The following is a 22,299-nucleotide window of genomic DNA, read 5'->3' as shown; positions in this document are numbered from 1 at the left end:
TGTGACCTCCGGTGCGGTCGGGCGCGGGGTGGGGTCCTCCTCGATCCCGTGGTGCTCCGCGGCGTGGCCTCTCTGTCTTCCGGTCGTGAGTAGCCGGGGTGTAGAGGGCAGTCGCGGCGGGCACGTTGAGCATCGGCTGGGGGCGGCAGGTGAGGCGGGTAGCGGCAGGTCTGCTCCGCGAGGCTGGTGAGGGTCGGGCGCAGGGAGCCGTCGGGCCTGCGTGCGCGCCGCGCGGCGCCAGCAGGAACCGGCGCTGGGCCTCCGATCCCAGTGATATTGAGGCCGGCCGGCGAGGGCTCCGGGCTCGGGAGCCGCCGGGTGGCGGTCTCTGTGCCTCCCAGAAGCATCCGGCAGGTCCTCGCCTGCGCTGCCGCGGCCGCGGGCTGGCTTCGGCTCTGACCTTGGAGCGTCCGCTGGCCGCGGGCGCGCACCCTAGGGCAGGTCGCTTTGCGGGCTCCCGGCCACCTTTTCAGACGGTGCTGCGCCACCGCCCCGGGTGTAACGGGGCTCAGGGGCAGGCGTTCGGCGTCCGCCCACGCGTGGGCCAGGCAGGGGGAGAAAACACGGGAAACGGGAACGAGTTCGCCCCTGATGTCATGCTTGTGTTTATTCTGCCCGTAATGGGTATCTTCTGAATGCGTTTGGGATCCTTTTCGTCATCGGTGGGGTCCCCTGAAACGTCCAGTTTTAAGGGAGGGGGAGGTAGGGAGGCTAGGCATGATTCAGTGAAGGCCCAGGTGAGAGGTGGGTCAACCAGGTCATTCGTTGTCCTGCAGGGTTTGGAAGTGGCCCAGGGCCCTGTCTGCAGCCTTTCTCCCTGGTTTCCCCTTCCTGTCTTGTGCACATATTAGGTCTTAAAGCAAATAATGAATGCAGTGCGTGCCACAGTCCCTTTGAACTGTTGACTTTTTTTCTCTGAACAATGGAGCCCATCATAGCGGCACATTCTAGCTTTTCCAGAGTCTCCTTTAAAAATATTTTTCTCTTTGCTTTTTAAGAAAGCCAATGTTTAAAAAACAAAAGGAAAGAAACGATATGCAAAAAACCCCAAAAACTCAGTTTTCTCCGAATTGCCTTAAGTGTATGCATATGGTGCTTGGTTTACAATGAAGCTCCGTTAAAACGTGCTGACTGCTGAGGAAAAATAACCTCATCCTAGGTTAATTTGTGAATTCAGAGTCAGTAATGAAGAAGGGATCAGTTATGCTAGAGGGGAGAAGAAGAAAAAAGAATTGCATTGACTTCCAAAATGTATTGGGGCAAAAAGAAGAATCATTCCTAATAGGTGTTTACGCTTATTCATAGAGAAGGTACATTTTTATCTTTCAGAATGTTGGCTACCAGAGTATTTAGCCTAATTGGCAAGCGAGCAATTTCCACTTCGGTGTGTGTACGGGCACACGGTAAGTGTAACTTTTCTTTTTGCTCTGCTCTGTTTAAGGCCCTGTGCTGGTGTTTCAAACACAGAGGGCTGAGATGGCTAAGATCCTGGTCACGATGTTGAGGAACTTGAGGGGAGGTATAAATATTTTAATGGGGCATACTTCTAGATTAGAGAGTATTTATGAATCATACAGAATTCTGGTCTGGGTCTTTGCTTATACTGATATTTTCCCCCTTTTTCTTCCCTTCCCATATTTTCAGGTTCAAGTTCAAGTTCCAGCCCTTTTAAGAGATCCCCACTGTACCTGACTTTAACACTCTCTCCCTCCGACAAAACTCCCAGCCACTTACCTTGAACACGGTTTACATTATTGGGACAATGGAAGGGAAGGAGTTTGGACTTCCTCGCCTGAACTGGGTTTAATCTCATTTCTGCCTTGGACTAGTTACTCAAGTTTAGGAATCTGTTTTCTCACCTGAAATATATGTAAAGAGCTTAGTGCAGTGCCTGGCACATAGCAAGTTTAGTTTTGCATTTATCAAGCATCTTCTTTGTACTTGTCACTGTTAGGCACTTAGAATAAAAGAATATGAGATATGAAATCATTCCCCAAGAATGTTTGCAGTCTGGAGAGGGAAGATACATGAAGGCAGCGTTTCAGTAAGAGATGGACCCTGAGGAGAAACATTTAGCCTGGCCTCTGGGGTACAGGGGAGGCTTCTGGAGGAGAGGCCTTGCTCTGCCGAAGGGCTAGTAGGTTTAACCTCACATTCCAGAGGGGAGTGGCATTCCAGTCAGAGGGAAAACAAGCGGAAGGAGGAAGTGCAAGTCAGCATGGCAGGTTGTGTTACTGAGGGGTCGAGGGCAAGGCTTGAATGGTGGCTGATAAACGCAGAGAGCAAGGCTTATGTATCCAGGGGCTCAAAAGCTGTTGCCTGAGTTGCTTTGTGTGTGAATTTTTCATTGAAATTGTGTCCTTTAATTGGCAACACTGTTGTCTTACCTTTCTCTATATTGCTGATATAGCTCAGGATAACACTATGGACACAGACTCTAAAAAGGAGCATTTTAGTAAGAGTATTATTGAAATATGTAATTTAAATGACTAGGTAATGAAAAAAATTAGTTGTTTAGTTAATACATGCAGAAAGAAGCACTCCTTCACTAAAAGCCTGGCAAGTCACGTAGGACAGAAATTACATTTTGTTTCCATTTTGGTTTTGCTAATATATTTCCTTAGCTTTTAGTTTGTTTGCTTAGTTTAGTTGGTAGTATAATTTACAGAAAGGAAAATTTATCTTTTCTAGGTGTTACGTTTCTACGGATTTAGGTACACTCACACAGTTGTGTAACAACGACCCCTGTCAGGACATACAACATTTCCGTCACCCCCAAGAGTTCTTTCATGTCCCTTTGGTCGTTCGGATCTTCTGTAAGAAGTCAGCTTGAACCTCCCTTGGTGGCACTGGTCATGACTTATTCTTAGGGTATTGCTTTAGGCAGAGGAAGTCAGATCTAGTCAGTCCCTTCTTGAAGCCCTCCGCTGGCTTCTTGTGCCTGGACTAAGATGGGCGCCCAGCCTCTCTGGTCTCGTCACGTCAGGCTCACGATGGCAAAGGGCAGCCCAGACCAGCCCTTCCTGTTGGCTCACACCCCCAGCCCGCACTGGAGTCCTGCTCCGCACATGCGCCAGGCTGGCCCCTCCTGCCTCAGCCCCAGAGGTGTGGATGGTTGCTTCTTTCGAATCATCACCTTCCGTGCAGGTGTTATTTCAGAACAGCCTTTCCTGACCACCTGTCCTGCCTTACCTTGCCTTGTGCTTCCTTAGAGACTGTGGATTTGGGGTAGTTTGAGTGTCGTCTGCTTCTAGAGCGCCAGCTTTGGAGGCCAGGGACCTGGCCGGGCTTATTCATTGCCGCGTCTCCAGCACACGGTAGGCAGGTGGAGAGAACTGCAGTCCATTAGACAAGTCTCGTCCTTTAATTTTGAAGTTTTACTTGTACAAGTCGTACACGAATACGTGAACTGGTTCTCCACATAAAATAACACAGTCTGGAGCACCATTGGTAGCCCCTGTGGGAGGTTTGGATGTTTGTGCGGAGACACGTCTGATGGAGAGGGGAGCTCAGATTCCCCGGATTGCCTCAGCAGAGGCTTCCCAGAATCCATCCAGGGTGAGGATAGAAATGCTAAAACATGCACTAGAATGCGAAGTCTTTGCTTTCTCTCTTTTTAAAAGGAATGTTTGGTGTGTTAAGCTTTATGTGTCTGTGCTCCGAACTCCCCTCCCCGCCCCCCGTTTACTGGGGGACCAGGCCCAAAGTGCTGAAGAGCCCTTGGCAGCCCTGAGATCACGAATTGGCCATTCTTGTTCTAGAAAGCGCGATTTTATGCTTAGAGTGCTCGAAGGTTATGAGCATTTACGTCTTTATAACAGCTTTATTGAGATGTAATTTACATAACACACATTCACCCGCTAAAGGGTGCACTTCAGTGGTTTTTAGTTCCTTCGCTGAGTTGTGCCATTATCACGCAGTCAGTTTTAGAACATTCTCATGACCCTAGTTAACATCTATTTTTAATAACTCGTGTAACCTGAGTGCTTTGTAGTTTTTTCATCATTTTGATAGAGTTTTTAAATTGGAAGGTAATTCTAGCCATTTTCATCTCAGATCCTTTTGGGATAAGGTCGGGTATAAATATATAAGTATGGTAGGCATTTGCAAGTCACAGATACACATCTAGAGAAATTTTACTGCTTTAAGACTTAAGGTTTTATTTCACTACTGTTAACATGTTTGGGGAGATTTTAATCATTGGGACTAAGCTAAATGGAGGTGAAGCATTTTTGCAGGACTTCATACCTCTAAACCAGTTTGGAACACAAAATTTTCTTGCAGATGTAGGGTAGAATTGAACACAGCTTTTTGCAGAGGGAAAACCCTAAATAAAATTGAAGATATTCCTTTTTTTCCCTGCTGTCTGAACTTTCTTCCTCTTTACTGGAAGAATACATGGGTACACACCCACTTGAAGGCACTAAAATTTCTGACTTTTTGAGCAGAATCCTCATTTTGTCCTCTCCTCTTTCCACTGATAACAACTTGGGTTTAACTTGCCAGGGGTTTTGTGTGTTTAGTTACACATACCTGTGAGTATCTACATGTAACTTAGATTTTTAAAAAGAAAACATAACCCTGATAGTGTTCTGTGACTTGGTGGGTACACAATTGTCTTTCCATTTTGGGCACATGGATCTCCATCATTCATTGTACTGTTGTAACTTGTTTCCTGCCATGCATGTACCCCTGGTTCCCTTCCTCTGCTTGCCTTTTTCTTTTTTTTCCAGATATCTCATTTCCCAACATTCTCTGTAGTTTATTGTTTGATTCCCACTTCTAGCATGTAGACACTGGTAGGCAGGAATGTTTGCGTTGTTCACTGATGATCCCAGATTGGAGCCACGCTTGGCATACAGTAGGTGCTTGGTAAACCTTTGTTGAACAGGCCAAATGGCTCTGTGATAACGCGTTTCTAAGGAGCACAGCTTCTTAGTGCGTCCTTGCTTGGACACAGGTTATTTGATACTTTGCTATAATAAGCAGTGGCGCAGTAACCAGCTTTTCATACATCTTTCTGAACTTTGAACCCTTGTTTCTTTCATGAGGTTTACATTGTGTTCTTCCCCATTAGTTGGCGTCCCTTGCAGAAGGGCCTTCCCTTAGTCCAGTCTCCAGTCCAGCCCAGGGAACCCGAGCGCCCTCTCTGACCTCTGCATGAACACTGGTCGTTGCAGGCAGTGCCGCCTTGTTAGCGATGCCCCGGCAGGTTTTTGTTTTGCTGCGATGAAAAGCGCTGCTGTTACGCATCTGCCAGCCTCACTCTGCTGTCTGGGCCCCTCAGGACAAGCCTGCTCCCTGTTGCACATGACAGTCCTGTGGCTGTTTGGAATGGTGGCCGCAGCCCCTGGGATAACTGAAGTTTTCAGGGTGCACATACACGTACTTATTTTGGTTTTTAGAAGTACCGCCTTGTTTGTAACTCTGAACCTATGTGAATTTTCAAATATTTATCCAATGCATGTTTTAGGAAGTGTTGTGAAGAGTGAAGACTATGCTCTCCCGAATTACGTCGACCGGCGTGACTACCCCTTGCCCGATGTGGCCCACGTCAGGGACCTTTCTGCCAGCCAGAAGGCCTTGAAGGAGAAGGAGAAGGCCTCCTGGAGCAGCCTCTCCATTGATGAGAAAGTTGAACGTGGGTATTGAAGGGAAGCAAGGGCAGCTTGTGTTGGGCGAGAATTCTCCTGATTCTGGGCTGCCGCCCAGAACCCAGCGTGCTGGGGAGGGTGGGGTGCTGTGGCCCCGTGGGGCTGTCCAGGGCCCAGGCCCCTGTGTCCAGGCTTGCGGGCTCCAGCCCCCCCGGGGAGGAGCGGGAACAGGGATACAGAGCTGGTGAGCGGGGCTCTGTGGAGGGCTTAGCGTGTGAGTCGCTTCTCGGGGCCTCCCTGGGTGGGACTGGCTTGGCTGTAAATTATTGACGGAAGATCAGCGAAATTGTGCTGTCAGGTAGGAAAGAGGCATGAAAGTATTATGGGCTTAAACAGACCCTTAAACCTTAATCTAAAGGAGAAAGAATTTCACTGCTTTTTTTTGCCCAGAGTAAACTCCATTATGTTATGTTATGAGGGTATGAGGGTTGCCCAGTCCAACAGCAGTAACTTCATGCATCTGCTTCCTTCCCCCTTGTGTGTGCGTGGGTGCGTCCGGGCCTCAGGCCTGTGTTGTGTTCCTAGCTGTATGTTTGCCGCCCCCGTGTTGTGGGGAGCAGTGATGGAGCCCCGCCGCGAGGAGGGGCTGTCGGTCCCCGTGGCCCTCTGTGCCTGCAGCGCTGTCCTTTCTGTTCCCAGTGTACCGCCTTAAGTTCAAGGAGAGCTTCGCGGAAATGAACAGGAGCACGAACGAGTGGAAGACGGTTGTGGGCGCTGCCATGTTCTTCCTCGGCTTCACTGCTCTCATCATCATCTGGGAGAAGCTGTACGGTGAGTGGCGGGGAGAGAAGGGGCCGTGTACCCGGAGCGGCTGCATCTTTCAGTGCCCAAGAGTGGGCCGTGGGGCCTTCACACAGAATCGGCGCTTCCGTCCTGGGCTCCACCCCCAGCTTGTTTACCGGGTCTGAGAGACTGGCTCACGTGAACGGAAGTGGTGTGTAAGCCGAGTCTGCTTTATTCTGAGCGGGCCACGCTCGGTCATGCACGGCTTCCTTTGTACAGCACGCCACCTATCCAGTAGTGGTTTCTCTGCTCGCCAGTCAGTTGTCAGAAGAAGGAGTAGTGGAGGTTAGATCAGGAGAAGGGAACTGTTACGCATCAAGGGCCGTTGCAGCTGTCGGGGAGGGACTGCAGCTCAGTAACCGGAGTTCTGGGTCTGCGGACCTAGCAGTTCGTGCTCAGCCATCGCTGGGGCTGCCTGCTTGCTCGCTCGTGTGCTGCCTGTCCTGCGTTCTCTCCGCCCAGCCGAGGACGCATCGTCCCATTCTCAGGAGGTGTGGTCCTGGGTCTGTGGCCTGCCTGTGGCCGCGGGTCGGCGACAGACCTGTGACCCTCTGCTCTCCCCCGCGTCACCTTTGGTTCTGTTCGTGCTCTGTGCTTGCCTGTAGACCCGTTGTCTGTATCCTGTAGAGAGGATGTTCTGCTTTTAGCTTAAGTATTTTATTGCTCGCTTTTACAAACGAAGGAATAATTTGCAAATGTCGAGTTGTCAGTGCCCAGAATTCGAAACCAGTGTGTGTGCACGCGTGTGGCTGGCAAGTGGCAGACGACTGCGCTGGTCGGGTCGCCAGTGAGGGGGGAAGACCTCGCCCATGTGGCGCGTTGGCTCGGCAACACCTTGTCGGGACCGTGTCGCCTCACGAAGCTGTTCTGGGCTGCAGTGTACGGCCCCGTCCCGCACACCTTTGAGGACGAGTGGGTGGCCAAGCAGACCAAGAGGATGCTCGACATGAAGGCGGCCCCGGTCCAGGGCTTCTCAGCCAAGTGGGACTACGAGAGGAGCGAGTGGAAGAAGTAAGGACCCGCCGCTCGCACGCGGAGCCCCCGTCTCCTCCCTGCAGCTCCGCACGTTTACGGCGGTGCTCGTTCCCAGTACCAGTGCTAATAAACAAGCGGTTTACGTGACGTCCTTGTGGCTGGTTCTTTGATGATAACTGAATGAAATGGAAGTGTCATTTGAAACACAGTACGTTTCTCCCAAGTGTCTGTAGTGAATACATTTTGGGTATAAACGAACTGGCAAAAGTAAGTTGTATAAGGGGATAGCATATAAAAACTAAAAATACAGAGTCCTGTGGTATGGGATGTTTCGACAAGAGATTTTCATGAGAGTTAAATCCCCATCACAGTAGCCAGACTGACAGACCTCCCCGTGGTCGCTTCCCTCCTGGGACTGTCTCTCCCCTTGCAATTGTGAGTGTTGGTTGGAGTGTGTGACCACGAGATTGGGAAGGGCAGACCGAGTTCTGCGCTCCTGCCTCTTTATCTAAGAAGCAACAGCGAAGCCAGCTGTAGGCTGGGCAGGCGTTAAGGAGCCCTGCCCGAGTCCCCGGCAGGCGTCCTGGGGGGGCTCCTCCGTCTGTCCTGTGGTTCTCTCCCCTCGCTCTAACGTCCGTTCCCCTCACTGGGTCCTGGAGCCCCTGCGTGGGGAAGCAGAACAGATTCCGGAACAGAGCTGGTGCAGAGGGGTCTCCCAGCAGCGTTGGTGCAGGGGGGGGTCGGGGGGGAGCTGTGACTGGGAAGGGAAGTTGGTCCCTGGAGCTCGACCAGAGGGATGTCCCAGGAAGTTGGCCTTAGACGGGCTTGTGAGAAGGCTTGAAGCAACCAGTGTGACAGGAGGAGCAGGGGAGCTGTAGCCCGATTGCGTATCTCCCGCTGCTCTGGAAATGGCCCTGCTGGCTTGTTCTCAAGGGCCAGCTGACTCCCCGGGAGGCCCTCTGCGGGGAGGACGTGCCGGGAGCTGTGGGGTGCGAGTCTGGCTGTGAGGACCAGCCTGTGGCTCTGGGTGGCTTGGCCCTCCCTCGGGCAGTGCCATTTTCAGCTCCTTCCCAGCGAGAGCTTCTGTGGTGGGGCTGGAGTTCCTGACCTGGCCCCTCACCTGGCTCTGCTGACCCTTGAACGATCACTGGTGGCTCCCCTGCCATGGGCCAGGCGCTCACCGTCTCACTCTCCAGAACGACCCCAAGAGGAAGGGGCCCTTCCCGGGTTGGGCGGTGGAACTGAATGCGGCTAGAGGCCGAGGGCTCTGCCTGAGTGGGAGTGGGGGGTGCTGGAGACTGACCCCCGGACGGCTGCTCCCCCGGAGTGGCTTCACACGGAGTCTCCCTGGGCCTGGGGGCTTCCCCCGACCACGTCGGAACCACTCGTGCACTTGCTCAGAGGATGACCACTTGTACCTCAGCATCAGATTCCAAGATGTGACTGCTGTCCTCTTCTGTCTCTCTGTCTTTGTGGGTTTATGCCTTAAAAAAAAAATCCCTTTACTGCCATTTTAATGGAAATTCAGCAGGAAACAATGAATGCTCGATCCAGCCCACCATCCTTAAGCTGGAGGTCTACTGAGCACTTACGGATGGTCTGCATGTTGTGAGAGTGACGGTGTGAACACGACCCTTGGGGCTCACCGTTGGGGCTCCCAGGAGCACCGAGGACGAGTGAAACAACAGACAACGTAATTAGAGGGTTCGAGAGGGCTCGGGGCGGTGATGGAGAGGGTGTTTCAGCTGGGGGTGGGAAAAATTCGAGGTCGATGATGGGAGACGTCCCCGAGGAGGTAGCCCGTGAGCTGAGACTTGATGACTCTAGCCCACCCTTGAGCAGAGGCAGGGACGAGGGGGCGCGGGTGGAGACAGTCATGCTCGAAGGACCACGGACAAAGGCCCTGAGGACAGAGCTCACTCGGTTCGAGGGCCTGAAAGACGACCCATGGGGCTGAGACCCTGTGAGGGAGGAGAGGAAGGGTGTGGAGAGCATGGGGGCCCAGGAGAGAGGGCAGGCTGAGCTCTCTCGGGGGGTGCGTTCATGTGGCCGCAGGCTGCCCCTCCCAGGGTGCCTGGGGAGACTTGTGGTTCCTTGTGTGACATGAAGTTGGGGCAGGACTTTGAGAAACACCAAGAAGGCTGACGGGACAGCCACCGGCTTAGCTCCCCGGAGACCAGAGGGGTCCCTGTCCCCCCCGGGAGTGGGGATTCTTCAGAGTGGGGGTCCCTGACCAGCCCAGGCTTGGGCTCTACCTGGGACCATTGCAAGGCCCTGCTGGGCTGCTGTTCTCACCTGACGCGTGGAGAGCTCCTTGCCGTTTAGAGTGTGTTTCATCCTTTTCTACTATTCTTATTTTTGCCTGTCACTCGGTGCTCACCTTGTTAGCAGCTGGCAGCTTTCTACCCTGTAGAACTTAAAAATCATTATGTACAAAGGGACAAGTAACAGCAGACGTATCAAACGCAGCCCTAGATGCCAGAAGGCAGTGGAACGATAGTTTCAACTAGAATGATAAAATCAGCTAAACTGTTAACCAAGAGCAAGGGAAAAAATAAAGATATTCACAGGCGAGCAGGAAGAGTATTTATTACCAACAGGTCTTTGCTGAGAGAAGCGCTGAAGGACATAGTCCAGGAAGGAGAAAACTGAACTCGGAAGGAGTGAGCTATAAGAAAGGGGGAGCAAAGGGATTGGAAACCATGAGGGCAAATCCACCCAAACACTCGTTGCCTACAACAATAAAAATGATGATGACCAATTTGGGGGGGGGGATGGTTAAAAGCAAGGGGGAGGGGATTCTGGGGAGGTGAAGGCTGTGGTGGCATACTTTTTGAATTTCTGTGAAACCCCACATAGAAATGGTAACTAGAGAGCAAAACCAAAAACCCTGTTGATAATACCAAAAAATTAGGTGAGGAGATATGACTATGAGCCGACCCCCGTGATCCCCCAAAGTACAAATGGGTGGGGGCAGATCAAGCACGGCCACAAGCCCTGCACAGTATCCGCTTTGGTGCCAGGGGAAGCAGAGGGAAGCAGGGACAGCTGATGGACCTGAGGGCTGAGACCCCGGGGTAGCCAAGGATTTTACCAGGGAGGAGGTGTGGTGGGACCATCTGATGAAGCTAGGAGGGTTCCCAGTCCAACAGCAGGCGAATGCTGGGGGCCCTCAGTAGGGTCCAGGGGGCGGGAGTACTCCCAGTCCTGACACCCTCCTGGGCTGACCTCTGAGCCCGGGACCCACACTGCAGAGAAATTGCTGAGAGTGGGGTCAGATTGACCAGGACAGGGATGGCACGGGTGAAGGATAGGGGAGCCCCAGATACGTGTGGAGGAACTGAAGACAGTCCCCAGATCTCAGAAGGTCAGTTGCCATATTTTTCAACCCCAAATGAAAACAACCTTGTGAAATTAGAAACGTTTTACTGAACCACACCTCCTTCTAGAAGTCCAGGAAAGCGAACTTCAGCTTCGACAATGGATTAACGTCCATCCAACATATTTAAATCTCTGGGTCCTGAGACACACAAGGAAACAGGGAAGCGTGAGCAACACTCAGGGACAGAAGCAGCCAACAGGAATGGGAGTTGTTGGCCGGCTCTCCCCCCAGCACGTCAGTGTGTGTTCAGTGGGTCCGTGAACTAAGCCGCCGTGGTGACAGGGATGGAGGCCGTGCAGGCCGCATAACCTAGACTTCCTTTCCCCGAGGCTGACCTGGTGGCCACGGATGTCGCGTGCCTAACCTGCCAACGGCGGAGACCATCGAGAAGCCCCAGCACGGCACCAGCGGACTTCTTCGTGCAGCAGGGGGCTCACTGGTCCCGCTACCCCTCACCTAGAGTCAGCGGACTTCTGAACACTCAGTGGTGGGCACTTGGGCGATAACGCTCTCAGGGAATGGGATTCTATCTTATAGGATGCAGTATATGCCTTTTTTATATCCATTTTGTATTGTGGGAGAATATATGTACCATGAAATTTACCGTTCTAACCATTTTTAGGTGTCTAAGTCAATGGCATTAGGTACCTTCGCATTGTTGTACAGCCATCATCGCTCTCCATCTCCAGAACTTTCCATCATCCCAAACTGAAAATTCCGTACCTGTTAAACCGTAGCTCCCCATTCTCCCCTCCCCCAGCCCCTGGTAACTGCTCTTCTACTCTATGTCTGTATGAATTTGCCGACCCTATGAACCTCATGTAACTGGAATCATACTGTGTGTGGCCTTGTGTGTATGACTTATTTATTTCACTCAACATAATGACCTCAAGGTTTGTTCATGTTGTAGCATATGACAGAATTTCCTCCTTTCTTTTTTAAGGTCGAATAATTTTCCATTGTATGTATACACCTCATTCTCTTTATCCCTTTGTCCTGTGAGGGTCATTTGGGTTGTTTCCTTTGGCTGTTGTGAGTAATGCTGATACGAACACGGGTGTACCAAATTTGTTTGAGTCTCAGCTCTCGATTCTTTGGGAATACACCTAGAAGTGGGAAGAACCAGGAAGTAGGTAGCAATGCTTTAACTGTCTGCATGTCGTGAGACCCAAGGGCATCTTCTATCCTCATCAAGGAGAATGCTAACTGTCTTTCCTTTCATACAGAACGATGCTTTTGATCAGGGACCAATGTGTGGTTCTCTCTTTCTCTTAGACTGAATACATGGGCCATGGTTCTGAGCTGGAAAGGGGAGTGTCTGCTTTCACAGTTACACCTAATAATACACCGACAGGGTCTTTGTTTCCCATTTGTGAACACTCTCTCTGTTGGTTTGGAGGTCTGATTCCTTAGGGAATGAATGCTTCCACCAGGAGACGCCACAATGGGCTCCCGTGAGCTGGAGATTGAGTCTGCCAAGACTGGATGGGCTCCTCATGCCACTGACCAACAGAAAGAGAAGGGGGTTACTCACTCTGTGGGACGTGTGATCCCGAGTATAAACGGGAAATGGGGTTTGTGTTACATAGTGGGGCTGAGGAAAGCTACGGCTAGAACCCAGGGGACACTCCCGGGTGCCTCTTACTTAGATCTTCCAAGTCCAGCGGTCAAAGTTAACGTAAAACAATAGTTCACAGTAACAACAAAGAGACAGGACCACCGAGGATTCAGACCCTATTCATGACCTACGTGAATGAAGGTCACTCCAATAGGTGAAGAACCTCAACCAGCTGAGCCCTGGAGAGGGGCAAAGGAAACAGAATGGGTAGCAGAAGAAGGAAGTTAAGAGTGTTAATTATGGCTTCATGACTGATTCAGAAATCAGGACGGCAGCGTCCAGGCATATTTTCCTCCTTGCTTGTTGTGTGTGCCCGTGGGCGTATTAACTAGTTTTTCTTCTCTGCCTTTCTTCTCCGTATTGTTTTCTACACGTCTTTTGGAGGTTAATTTTACGGTTTAGTCCCTAGGTAACAATACTCAGATGAGACTGTGACTGAATTGAAGGAGCAAGTCACGTAGCCCAGGGATACCTACAATGGCCCTTGGGACTCATTTTGGGCTGAGGGTAAGAACATCTTCCTTTGTATGAAGGCCGTTTGCATCTTGTTTGGTGGGGTCGTAGAGTCTTCTGATGTCGTATGGAGGTTCTTAAACGTGCGTGGTCACAGAGTAGCCTAAGAGATGGACTGTGCCAGGTAAGTTATTGTCTTGGCTTCAAACCCGCCCTTCCACACTGGCTGATGGATGCTGGGGCCAGGATGCTGCAGACTGCATTTGGGCTTGGCCAGCTGGCGTAGCCTCTGCTGCTGGGGGCCCTCAGGGAGCCGGAAGGCTGGAGGAGAAGGGAGCTCTTCCTGTCTGCCCCTGCTTCTTGTCTGCTTCCTGTCTGCTTCCTGTCTGCCCCTGCTTCCTGTCTGCCCCTGCTTCCTGTCTGCTTGCTGTCTGCCCCTGCTCCCTCTCTGCTTCCTGCTTGTTTCCTGTCTGCCCCTGCTTCTTGTCTGCTTCCTGTCTGCTTCCTGTTTGCTTCCTGTCTGCCCCTGCTTCTTGTCTGCTTCCTGTCTGCCCCTGCTTCCTGTCTGCTTCCTGTTTGCTTCCTGTCTGCCCCTGCTTCCTGTCTGCTTCCTGTCTGCCCCTGCTCCCTCTCTGCTTCCTGCTTTCCTGTCTGCCCCTGCTTCTTGTCTGCTTCCTGTCTGCTTCCTGTCTGCTTCCTGTCTGCCCCTGCTCCCTGTGTGCTTGCTGTCTGCCCCTGCTTCTTGTCTGCTTCCTGTCTGCTTCCTGTCTGCTTCCTGTCTGCCCCTGCTCCCTGTGTGCTTCCTGTCTGCCCCTGCTTTTTGTCTGCTTCCTGTCTGCCCCTGCTTTTTGTCTGCTTCCTGTTTGCTTCCTGTCTGCCCCTGCTTCCTGTCTGCTTCCTGTCTGCCCCTGTTTCCTGTCTGCCCCTGCTTCCTGTCTGCTTCCTGTCTGCCCCTGCTTCCTGTCTGCTTCCTGTCTGCCCCTGCTCCCTCTCTGCTTCCTGTCTGCCCCTGCTTTTTGTCTGCTTCCTGTCTGCCCCTGCTTCCTGTCTGCCCCTGCTCCCTGTCTGCTTCCTGTCTGCTTTCTATCTGCTTCCTGTCTGCCCGTTTCCTGTCTGCTTCCTGTCTGCCCCTGCTCCCTGTCTGCTTCCTGTCTGCTTTCTATCTGCTTCCTGTCTGCCCGTTTCCTGTCTGCTTCCTGTCTGCCCCTGCTTCCTGTCTGCTTGCTGTCCACTTCTTTTTACTTCCTGTGAGTGTCACCCAGCCTGCTGCTTTACCCCTGCAGTGGCAGTTGCTACCGTAGCAGCAGCTGAGCCCAGCTTCCAGTTGTTCCCACGCGTGCAGGGTCAGCCTAAGCATATTTCTTCGAGAAGCCCTGGCGCAGGTGTGGAGCAGCATGCAGCAAGGCCTGGCATGTTGAGGAGTCTCTGCATGGCCTCCCGTGTGGCTCACAGGCCGTCACTTGGGCCCGTGAGAAGCCCGAGGTGTCCCAGTGTGCTCTCTAAAAGGGAGTGTCACCACGGGAGACAGGGCTCATTTTTTTGTGAAAAGAACAGTTGAATAAGTTGAACTCTTACTATTTTTTTTTTTAAGTATTAGGAATCCTTTTTTTTTTTTAATGAATACATTTATTTATTTATTTATTTATTTTTGGCCGCGTTGGGTCCTTGTTGCTGCGTGTGCACTTTCCCTAGTTGTGGCGAGCGGGGGCTACTCTTCGTTGCAGTGCGCGGCCTTCTCATTGCGGTGGCTTCTCTTGTTGCGGTGCACGGGCTCTAGGTGCGCAGGCTCAGTAGTTGTGGCTCGTGGGCTTAGTTGCTCTGTGGCATGTGGGATCTTCCCCGACCAGGTATCGAACCTGTGTCCCCTGAATTGGCAAGCGGGTTCTTAACCACTGTGTCACCAGGGAAGTCCTGAACGCTTATTTTTAATTTATCCTTGGTATTGATAATTTAAGGGGAAAAGCTGTTATTTAGGAGGAAGTAGATAGCTCTGTCTTTTGACAGTGACTCTTAGAAACTCTTGAGTTCTTGTAAGTCTTCTGTGTGCTTTGAAAGGCTTCAGAAGTTGATGCCAATATTACCTTATTGTGTCAAATTTCATGTCAGAACTTTAGTTTTTCCCTGAGTGTGATGAGTGACCAGTCCTATTCCCACAGCTTTCAGACGTGTTAGGTACTGACTTGATCCACGTTCTCTCCAAGTGCTTGGCAGTTTCTTCAATATCCAGAATGAAGTTACATTTTAAAATTATTTTTTGGTTCTTCTTTTAACTCTACTTTCTTTACCTCCACCCCTAGCTTGATTGATTGATAATTGAGGTACATCACTGTGTAAGTTTAAGGCAGTCAGCCTGCCCGTTTGACTTGCATATGTTGTAAAATGATTACCACAGTAGGTCTAGATAACACTCATCCTCTTGTGTAGATACAATAAAAAGAAAAGAAAGAAGAAAAAAGGAAAAAAATTCCTATTATTGATGAGAACTCTTAGTATTTCCTAGTATTTCCTATTTCCTTAGTATTTCGCGGAGCAGTGTTAGCTAGAGTCGTCACGTTGTACATCACATCCCTGGAACTTACTTATCTCACAACTGGAAGTTTGCACCTTTTGACCACCTTCCTTCAATTCCCCTTTCCCACACTCAGCCCCGCTGCTGGTAACCACAAGTCTCATCTCTTTCTATGAGTTTGGATTTTTTTGTTTGTTTTTTGTTTCCTTTTGTTTTTAGATTCCACATGTAAGTGAGAACATACAGTGTCTTTCTCTGTCCAACTGATTTCACTTAGCATAATGCCTTCAGGGTCCAGTCATGTTGCAGATGGTGGGATTTCTTCATTTTACATGGCTGAGTAGTATTCCATTGTGTACATATATGTACCACAACTTCTATATCTGTTCATCCATTGATGCACACTTAGGTTATTTTCATATCTTGGCTATTGTAAATAATGCTGCTGTGAACATGGGGGTGCAGATGTCTTTTTCAGTTAGAGTTTTCATTTCTTTTGGACGTGTTCCCAGAAGTGGAATTCCTGGATCATATGGCAGTTCTATTTCTCATTTTTTCAGGATCCTCCATACCGCTTGCCACAGTGGCTTCACCAATCTACATTCCCACCAACAATGCACAAGGGTTCCCTTTTTTCCACATCCTCGCTGGCATTTGTTATCTCTTGACTTTAATGATGGCCGTTCTAACAGGGGCGAGGTTGTATTTCACTGTGGTTTTAATTTGTATTTCCCTAATGACTAGTAACGTTGAGCATCTTTTCATGTACCTGCTGGCATCTTGTGTATCTTCTTTAGGAAGATGTCTGTTCAGGTCCTTTGCTCATTTGGAGTTTGGCTAACTTGTGCTCATGTCCTTTATCACCCCTGAGCAGAAGTTCCGACCCCGAAATAGGGGCTCACATGCCTTCTAAAGGGTTGTCTTCAGCTTGCAAGCGTCCCAAATGCACAACTGGACCTGCGTCTTGGAGAGTTAGACTTGGTAGTTCATTGGGCCGCATTCTCAATTCTGCACAGCAGAGGGAGAGCTGAGGCCTCAGCCATCCCGTTTGTAGGGTGGGACATCCAGAAAAAAGTACCAACACAGTGAGTGGGGCTTTCTCCTGAGCTTTCTCTAGGGTTGGGGTGCAGAAGCTGAGGTGTGGGTGGCACATCTGTTCACACACCCTCCCCGGCACGTGTCTCTGCTTGTAGCGGTGCTTCACCCACAGGCTGGGCACTTGCAGGGCAGCTCTGGCCAAACGCATCAACACCAGGCAGTTGCAGTGATGTCCTCTCCTCCAGCTGCCCTTTCTCTGTCCTCCTAAAGAGTCCTCTGGCCCATGGGGAGATCCCGCTGCAGACTGCAGCTCTGCAGGCTGGAAGCTTCATTTCACTACCAGGGAGATGCTTTGGTTTGACTTGGTACAGACCCTGAAAGCAGAACGTAGTTTACTAGGATGTGATGTAGGCTTACAAGGCCTGAGAGCCAGTTGCTTCTGGCATTGCTGCTCCCTGGGTTAAAGTACACAAGGGCTTTATCTGTGAAGTAGGCTGGCGAGGGGTTAAGTGTACCTTCACCAGCTCAGACTGCCTGGGCCCCAGGTCTGGCTTACTGCCCTACGTGCTTTATTTCCTCGTTATAGACGTGAGGTTATTCTCCCATTTTACAGATTACGGGATGGGGCACAGAGAGGTTAAGTGACTTGTTTAAAGGCACACAGCCAGTAAAGTCAGAGCTTGGATTTGAATTCCAGTTGGGCTGCACCAGAGACCACTCAGTGCCTGATGTGTTGCTGTTTTCGCTTGAGCATCTGTACAACTCCTGGCACATAACAGGTGCTCAGTAAATGTTTATTGAATAAACAAACATGTCCAAACCTTAGGGATGGGTCAACCTCTAAGGGTCTTTTCAAGCGATTTCCTCATCTTTTGCCCTGTAACAGCGATTTCTCCCCACCTCCCCAACCAAACCAAAGTCAGCAACAAAACCAGCTAAACTCAGATGTCCAGTGCTGTCCAGCTGACCAGGGACCTCCTGAGCCTTCCCTTCCTAGACCTGCCCTGTGGGCAGCACCTGGTCTTGGGATGGATGTTCCTTGGGATCTCATTCCTTCCATAAAACTTAGCTGTGCTATTGCCAGATTCGGTCCAGCGCACCAGCAGGGTTGTATTGTGGATAAGCACGGAAGGCAGGATTGTCATCCTTGGGGATTACAGACCCTTCGAGAATCTGATGGACGCTCCCACTGCCACTCTCAAAAACGCACAGGGAGGCTCCAGTTATTGCTAGTCTGAGGCAGGTCTGAGGTTGAGGGTGACAAACCTACCTTAGTTTTCCCAGGGTCGTCCGTCCCAGTTTTAGCACTAACGTCCTGCATTCCTGGTGTTGTCATTTACCCGATGAATTCCACCAGTTACTGTGGCAGAAAATAGCTCTAACTGTGGAATTTATGTGTTTTATTGAAGAAAGGTGAAAACAGGATATTTAGGGTGTCCTGACAAAGTCCTTGCAAAAGCAGGGTATAATCCCCAAACACAGGACAAGTCCATGCAGGCAGCCTACACGTCCCTGAACCCCTTGGTCCCAGGACGACTGAAAGTGCTCATCACCCGACTGAGGAGTGAGGTGCACTGCTGACGTCCCTCCCAAGGATGCTGAAATCTTTTAAAAAATGAATGAATGAATGAATTTTTTGGCTGCACCACGCAGCATGTGGGATCTTAGTTCCCCCACCAGGGATCGAACCTGCACCCCCTGCATTGGAAACGGGGAGTCTTAACCACTGGACCGCCAGGGAAGTCCCTGGATGCTGAAATCTTTTCAGGAAATTCTTGTGATGCGAGTCTTCATCCTAGTGGTTCTCAGCTCAGGCTGCACATTAGGATCACCTGGGTGACTGTGTAAAGGCACTGCGGCGGTGGGCCTTATCCTACGTGCGTCTGCAGGGTCTAAGATCTGCCCCAGGTGATTCAAGTGCAGGTTCAAACCACTGCCTTCATTCCCAAGTTGCCTGGAAAACCAGCTGAAAACACAGACCTCTCTGCCTAACCCAGGGCTGCCGGGCCATGATCTGTGGGGCAGCGAAGCTGGGGTCAACCAGCCCGTGGCTGCTCTTGAGGCCAGGCTGGGGGAGGCTCCACCTCACGCAGAGAAGCCGGTTAGCGAAGGGGGGCGCGGGTGCTGAGACAGGCTGTCGGGGGAGGGGTGGGGAGGCCGGGAAATGCGAGGGTCCCGCAGGGACGCAGGAGCCACCTCCCCCAGCAGGCCTTTCAATCTGACATCCTCACAGAGCTGGCTGTCATGTCCCAAATGAACACGAGGTGGCATCCAGCCTCCGTGCTTGTCCTGGAGCCCCCAGAGGCAGGCTCTGCACTAAAAAAAAATTTTTTTTTTTTCCCTTGTCAAGCTTGTCTACCGAAAAGTTGGTAGGAGAGTTTGTGCAATCTGGACTGTGGGGCAGTGATCTGAATTGTCCTGCCGCGTACGTGACGTGCCTTCAAAAGTCTCGTATTTGATTGTGAAAATCCACGGAAATTTTGTGTTTTACTCCATGACACTGCTGTGTTTGTTTTAATATAGAAATAATGATTGCCACAAATTCCAAGTAAAATTGCCCCCCAAGGCAGATGCACTGGCTTTTGCAGGCTTCTCGGATCTGCCTCCTGACACGCGCACGGGAGGGACCGAGATTGTCCCCCACTTGGTTCATTTTCACGCCAGTGCTAACGTCCTGCCGCGGGAAGGACAGGACCCCCCCCCATCCTCAGGGATCAGGTGACGAGTGTTTTCATCTGCTCAGTACATCCCAGCGTGTCATTATCAAATCGCCCTTGAGCTCTTGTTCACCTGCACACTTTGGAGAATGGATGTTATGTAACAGAACTGAAAACCATCTGAGAGATGGTGTAGGAGACTCACTTCAGAAATGGGGAAATAGAAACTCAGGGCGGCGAGGCAGTGGGGTGCTGCGAGCGGGGAGCCGGGCTCTGGTCAGGTTCTGGTCGGCCCAGCAGCCCTGGGGAGTGTCCTGCCCTCTTCCTGCCTGTTTCCTGGTCGGAAATGCTGTTGCTGGGGAGTTGCGAGGATTCCTGAGCAAATCCTAAGACTCCGGCCACCCCGAGTAGCAGCTCCCTAAATGCCGTGAGTCTCAGAACCCACGTGTCATCCAGAGGCCGTCCAGCGGTGATACGGCCCCCGTGATGGAAACACCAGGTTTTAAGGGGAAAACAAAGTTTCCAGAGACCTTTTCAGAGCCTTTGGCTCTCAGCACAGAGTGGCCGCGTCCAGCCTCAGCCTCCAGGTAGTCCCGTCTGGAGGGCGGCGTAGTGCCCATAGTGCCCAGCTGCCCTTCCTGCTCTGGCCCAGCGCCACCAGGAGAGACGCATTGTCCCAGACGCTTAACAGTTTGGGTTCGTGCTTCTGGCCCTGGGCTCTGTGGACCTCCGATGTGTGTGTGTGTGTGTGTATGTGTGTGTGTGTGTGTGTGTGTGTGTGTGTGCGTCTCAAAAGCCACAGGAGTAAACAGGGAATGTTTTCTTGGGGCATCACTTTCACTCGAAGTTTTGGAAAAAGTTTCTTGTTGTTTGCAAGTAGAAGAAACAGAGATATACCACAGAGTAGAAAGAGGCTCAAGTCCATTTTAAAGGTAAAACACACCACTTTAAGGAGATTTGCACGGAGGCCAGCTTGAGCCACCCTTGGAGGGGTTCTCTGGCTAGAGCGACTTGGAGAATAAGTCCATCAACAACACCCGTTTCTTGAGTGGCTACTACGTGCAAGGCACGGTGCTAGACATGGAGGGGGCGGGAAGTAGGAACTACAGCTCCAGCATGAGCAGCGCCACCATCCTCATCATCACTATCATCCCATCACCATCTCCTTCTTCACCTTCATAAGCCCCAAAACACCTGTGTCTGCTTTGTTCCCTCCTGTAACCCTAGCTTCTGGGAGATGGCCTGGCACGTATTAGATACTCAGTAAATAATCACGCTAACGTCTATGTTGTGTATTATTTCAGTGACCGCTCACTGCAGTCCTAGGGGTAGGACGTCTAGTTATCTGTTCCTACACTGAGAGAGGCCGAACAGCTTCCAAAGGCTGCACACCTAGTAGATGGTAGAGTCAGGAGCTAAACGCTGGTCTGTCCCACTGCAGTGCCTGGGCGTTCCACCTTGAACCATGATGGCCCGAGGCTCCTGGCACAGCTGTCAGGCAGGACTCAAGCTCAGAGGCTGGCTTGGTTAGGGATGGCTTTGGTTTAGTTTCTCTGTTGGGTACTGAGACAATCAGTGTCCACATACCAGGGAGCACGAGCTGGAGGTGACCACGTGTGTCCAGAAGGTGTGACCAGCAGGGGGTTTAGGCAGCATTTCCATGTTTGGGGCTTCTTGGCCAGTGGCCACGTTGGCTTCTGGTGCTTCCCAGGCGTTTCTGTACACGCTGTAGCTGTGCCAGGCTGGAGAGGGACTCATGGGGTTTTCCCTTTGATCAGGAACCTGCTGGGGTCACCTGCAAAGCAAGTCACAAGGCTGCCCCGGAGGACTTTCCCAGCCATTAGGGCTACCACTTCCTCAGACCTCCCAGATGTCCCCTGGAAAACACCAGCTTGGGATCCTCATGAGTCTGGCAGAACCACTGTTCTGGGGCTGCAGGGGAGATGGGCTGGAGAGGCTGAGAACCCACGTCCTGGATGAGCATCCTGGTCCTGTGCCGGAGGGATTTGTTCATGAATGCGCACGTGACCCACACTGGACCCACTGGATGCCAGGACTTCTGCTGCATCTGGAACGGTGAGGGTGTGAGTCTGGACCCACTGTGGGACCTGCTTATAGTGAGTCTGCCTGACGATGTTGAAGCCAAAAGAGGAAAGTGGAGCCAGAGACGGAGAGAGACTTGGGCTTTCTGGATTCAGCTTTACATAAGCCAAGCGTCTCCTGGACCTTTTGCTTGCACGAGCCAATAAATTCCTTTTTTCTCCTTTATCTACTCCAGCCACTTTAAGTTGGGTTTTTTTTTTTTTTTTTTTTTTTTTGGTCATTCATAACAGAAAGGGCCCAACAGACAGGTTCAAAGACTTTTGGACTCACCACCCTCTTTGAGAATCCAACAAAAGCTAAGAATCCTCTCCCCAGAAATATGTACAAGCGTGCAGATATGTACAAGCATGTGGTCGAGCACATGGGCTCAGTGGGTCTCCTTCATGGATCTTCTAGGTACCAAGAACCTCAGGCTGAAATGGATTTGAAAAAATGCTAAAAAGTCCTTGGAAGCCCACCCTGGGCATCTGAGATCAGATGAGACGTTTTAACTGTGGATCTGGTCTCCACCCCGTCCCGAATCACAGATGAACAGCTGAGGTTCAGGGAGGTGAGCTTAGAGGTATAAACACTTGCCCGCTCCCCTGTGCACGCACACCTGGCTTTATTGTGCTTTGCTTTACTGGGCTTCGTGCATGGTGCATTTTTTTTACAAATTGAAGGTTTGTGGCACCCCTGTGTCGAACAGGTCTATTGGTGCCATTTTCCAACAGCATTTGCTCACTTTATGTCCATGTGTCACATTTTGATAATTCTCGCAATATTTCACACGTTTTCATTATTATTTGTGCTCTGTGATCAGCGATCTTAGATGTTACTGTTGTAATTGTTTTTTTTGTTTTTCAATTGAGGTTTGCACATTTTTTCAACATAATACTGTTGCACACTTAATAGGCTCAGTACAGTGTAAAGGTAACTTTTACGTGCACCGAGAAACCAAAAGATTCATGACTCACTTTTTCTTGCGTGGACTGGAACCGAATCCGCAATAGCTCCGACTTATTCCCTTAAAAGTGTTTTCAACTTGGAGCAATCCCGAAAAGCAGAACCTCAGAATCCAGTGCCACCGGCACACCATCGACACAAAAGGGAGCCAGTGGCCTTTTGGGATGCAGACCCTTGGGGAC

The 22,299-nt window shown here is 50.9% G+C and overlaps 1 protein-coding gene across 1 annotated transcript; it reads left to right on the top strand.

Moving 5' to 3' along the window:
* The first annotated feature begins 12 nt into the window (after positions 1-12).
* On the top strand, positions 13-7,559 carry COX4I1 (cytochrome c oxidase subunit 4I1). Its single transcript, XM_082366947.1, has 5 exons — positions 13-149; positions 1,330-1,403; positions 5,474-5,641; positions 6,294-6,425; positions 7,316-7,559. Exons 2-5 carry the CDS (start codon positions 1,331-1,333, stop codon positions 7,450-7,452), a joined length of 510 nt encoding a protein of 169 aa, XP_082223073.1. The 5' UTR covers positions 13-149; position 1,330; the 3' UTR covers positions 7,453-7,559.
* The last annotated feature ends 14,740 nt before the right edge of the window (positions 7,560-22,299 follow it).

Source organism: Balaenoptera borealis, assembly GCF_965194805.1.
Source record: "Balaenoptera borealis genome assembly, chromosome: 19".
NCBI lineage: Eukaryota > Metazoa > Chordata > Mammalia > Artiodactyla > Balaenopteridae > Balaenoptera > Balaenoptera borealis.
Note: the sequence above shows the minus strand (reverse complement) of the source record. Positions and strands in the feature narration are given on the sequence as shown.

Bases quoted from the DNA above. Each gene is read 5' to 3' on its own strand.
- COX4I1 (XM_082366947.1), top strand. From the start codon at position 1,331: ATGTTGGCTACCAGAGTATTTAGCCTAATTGGCAAGCGAGCAATTTCC. The intron at 5,642-6,293 runs GTGGGTATTGAA...TTCTGTTCCCAG, and splicing joins CATTGATGAGAAAGTTGAAC to TGTACCGCCTTAAGTTCAAG. The intron at 6,426-7,315 runs GTGAGTGGCGGG...TCTGGGCTGCAG, and splicing joins CATCTGGGAGAAGCTGTACG to TGTACGGCCCCGTCCCGCAC.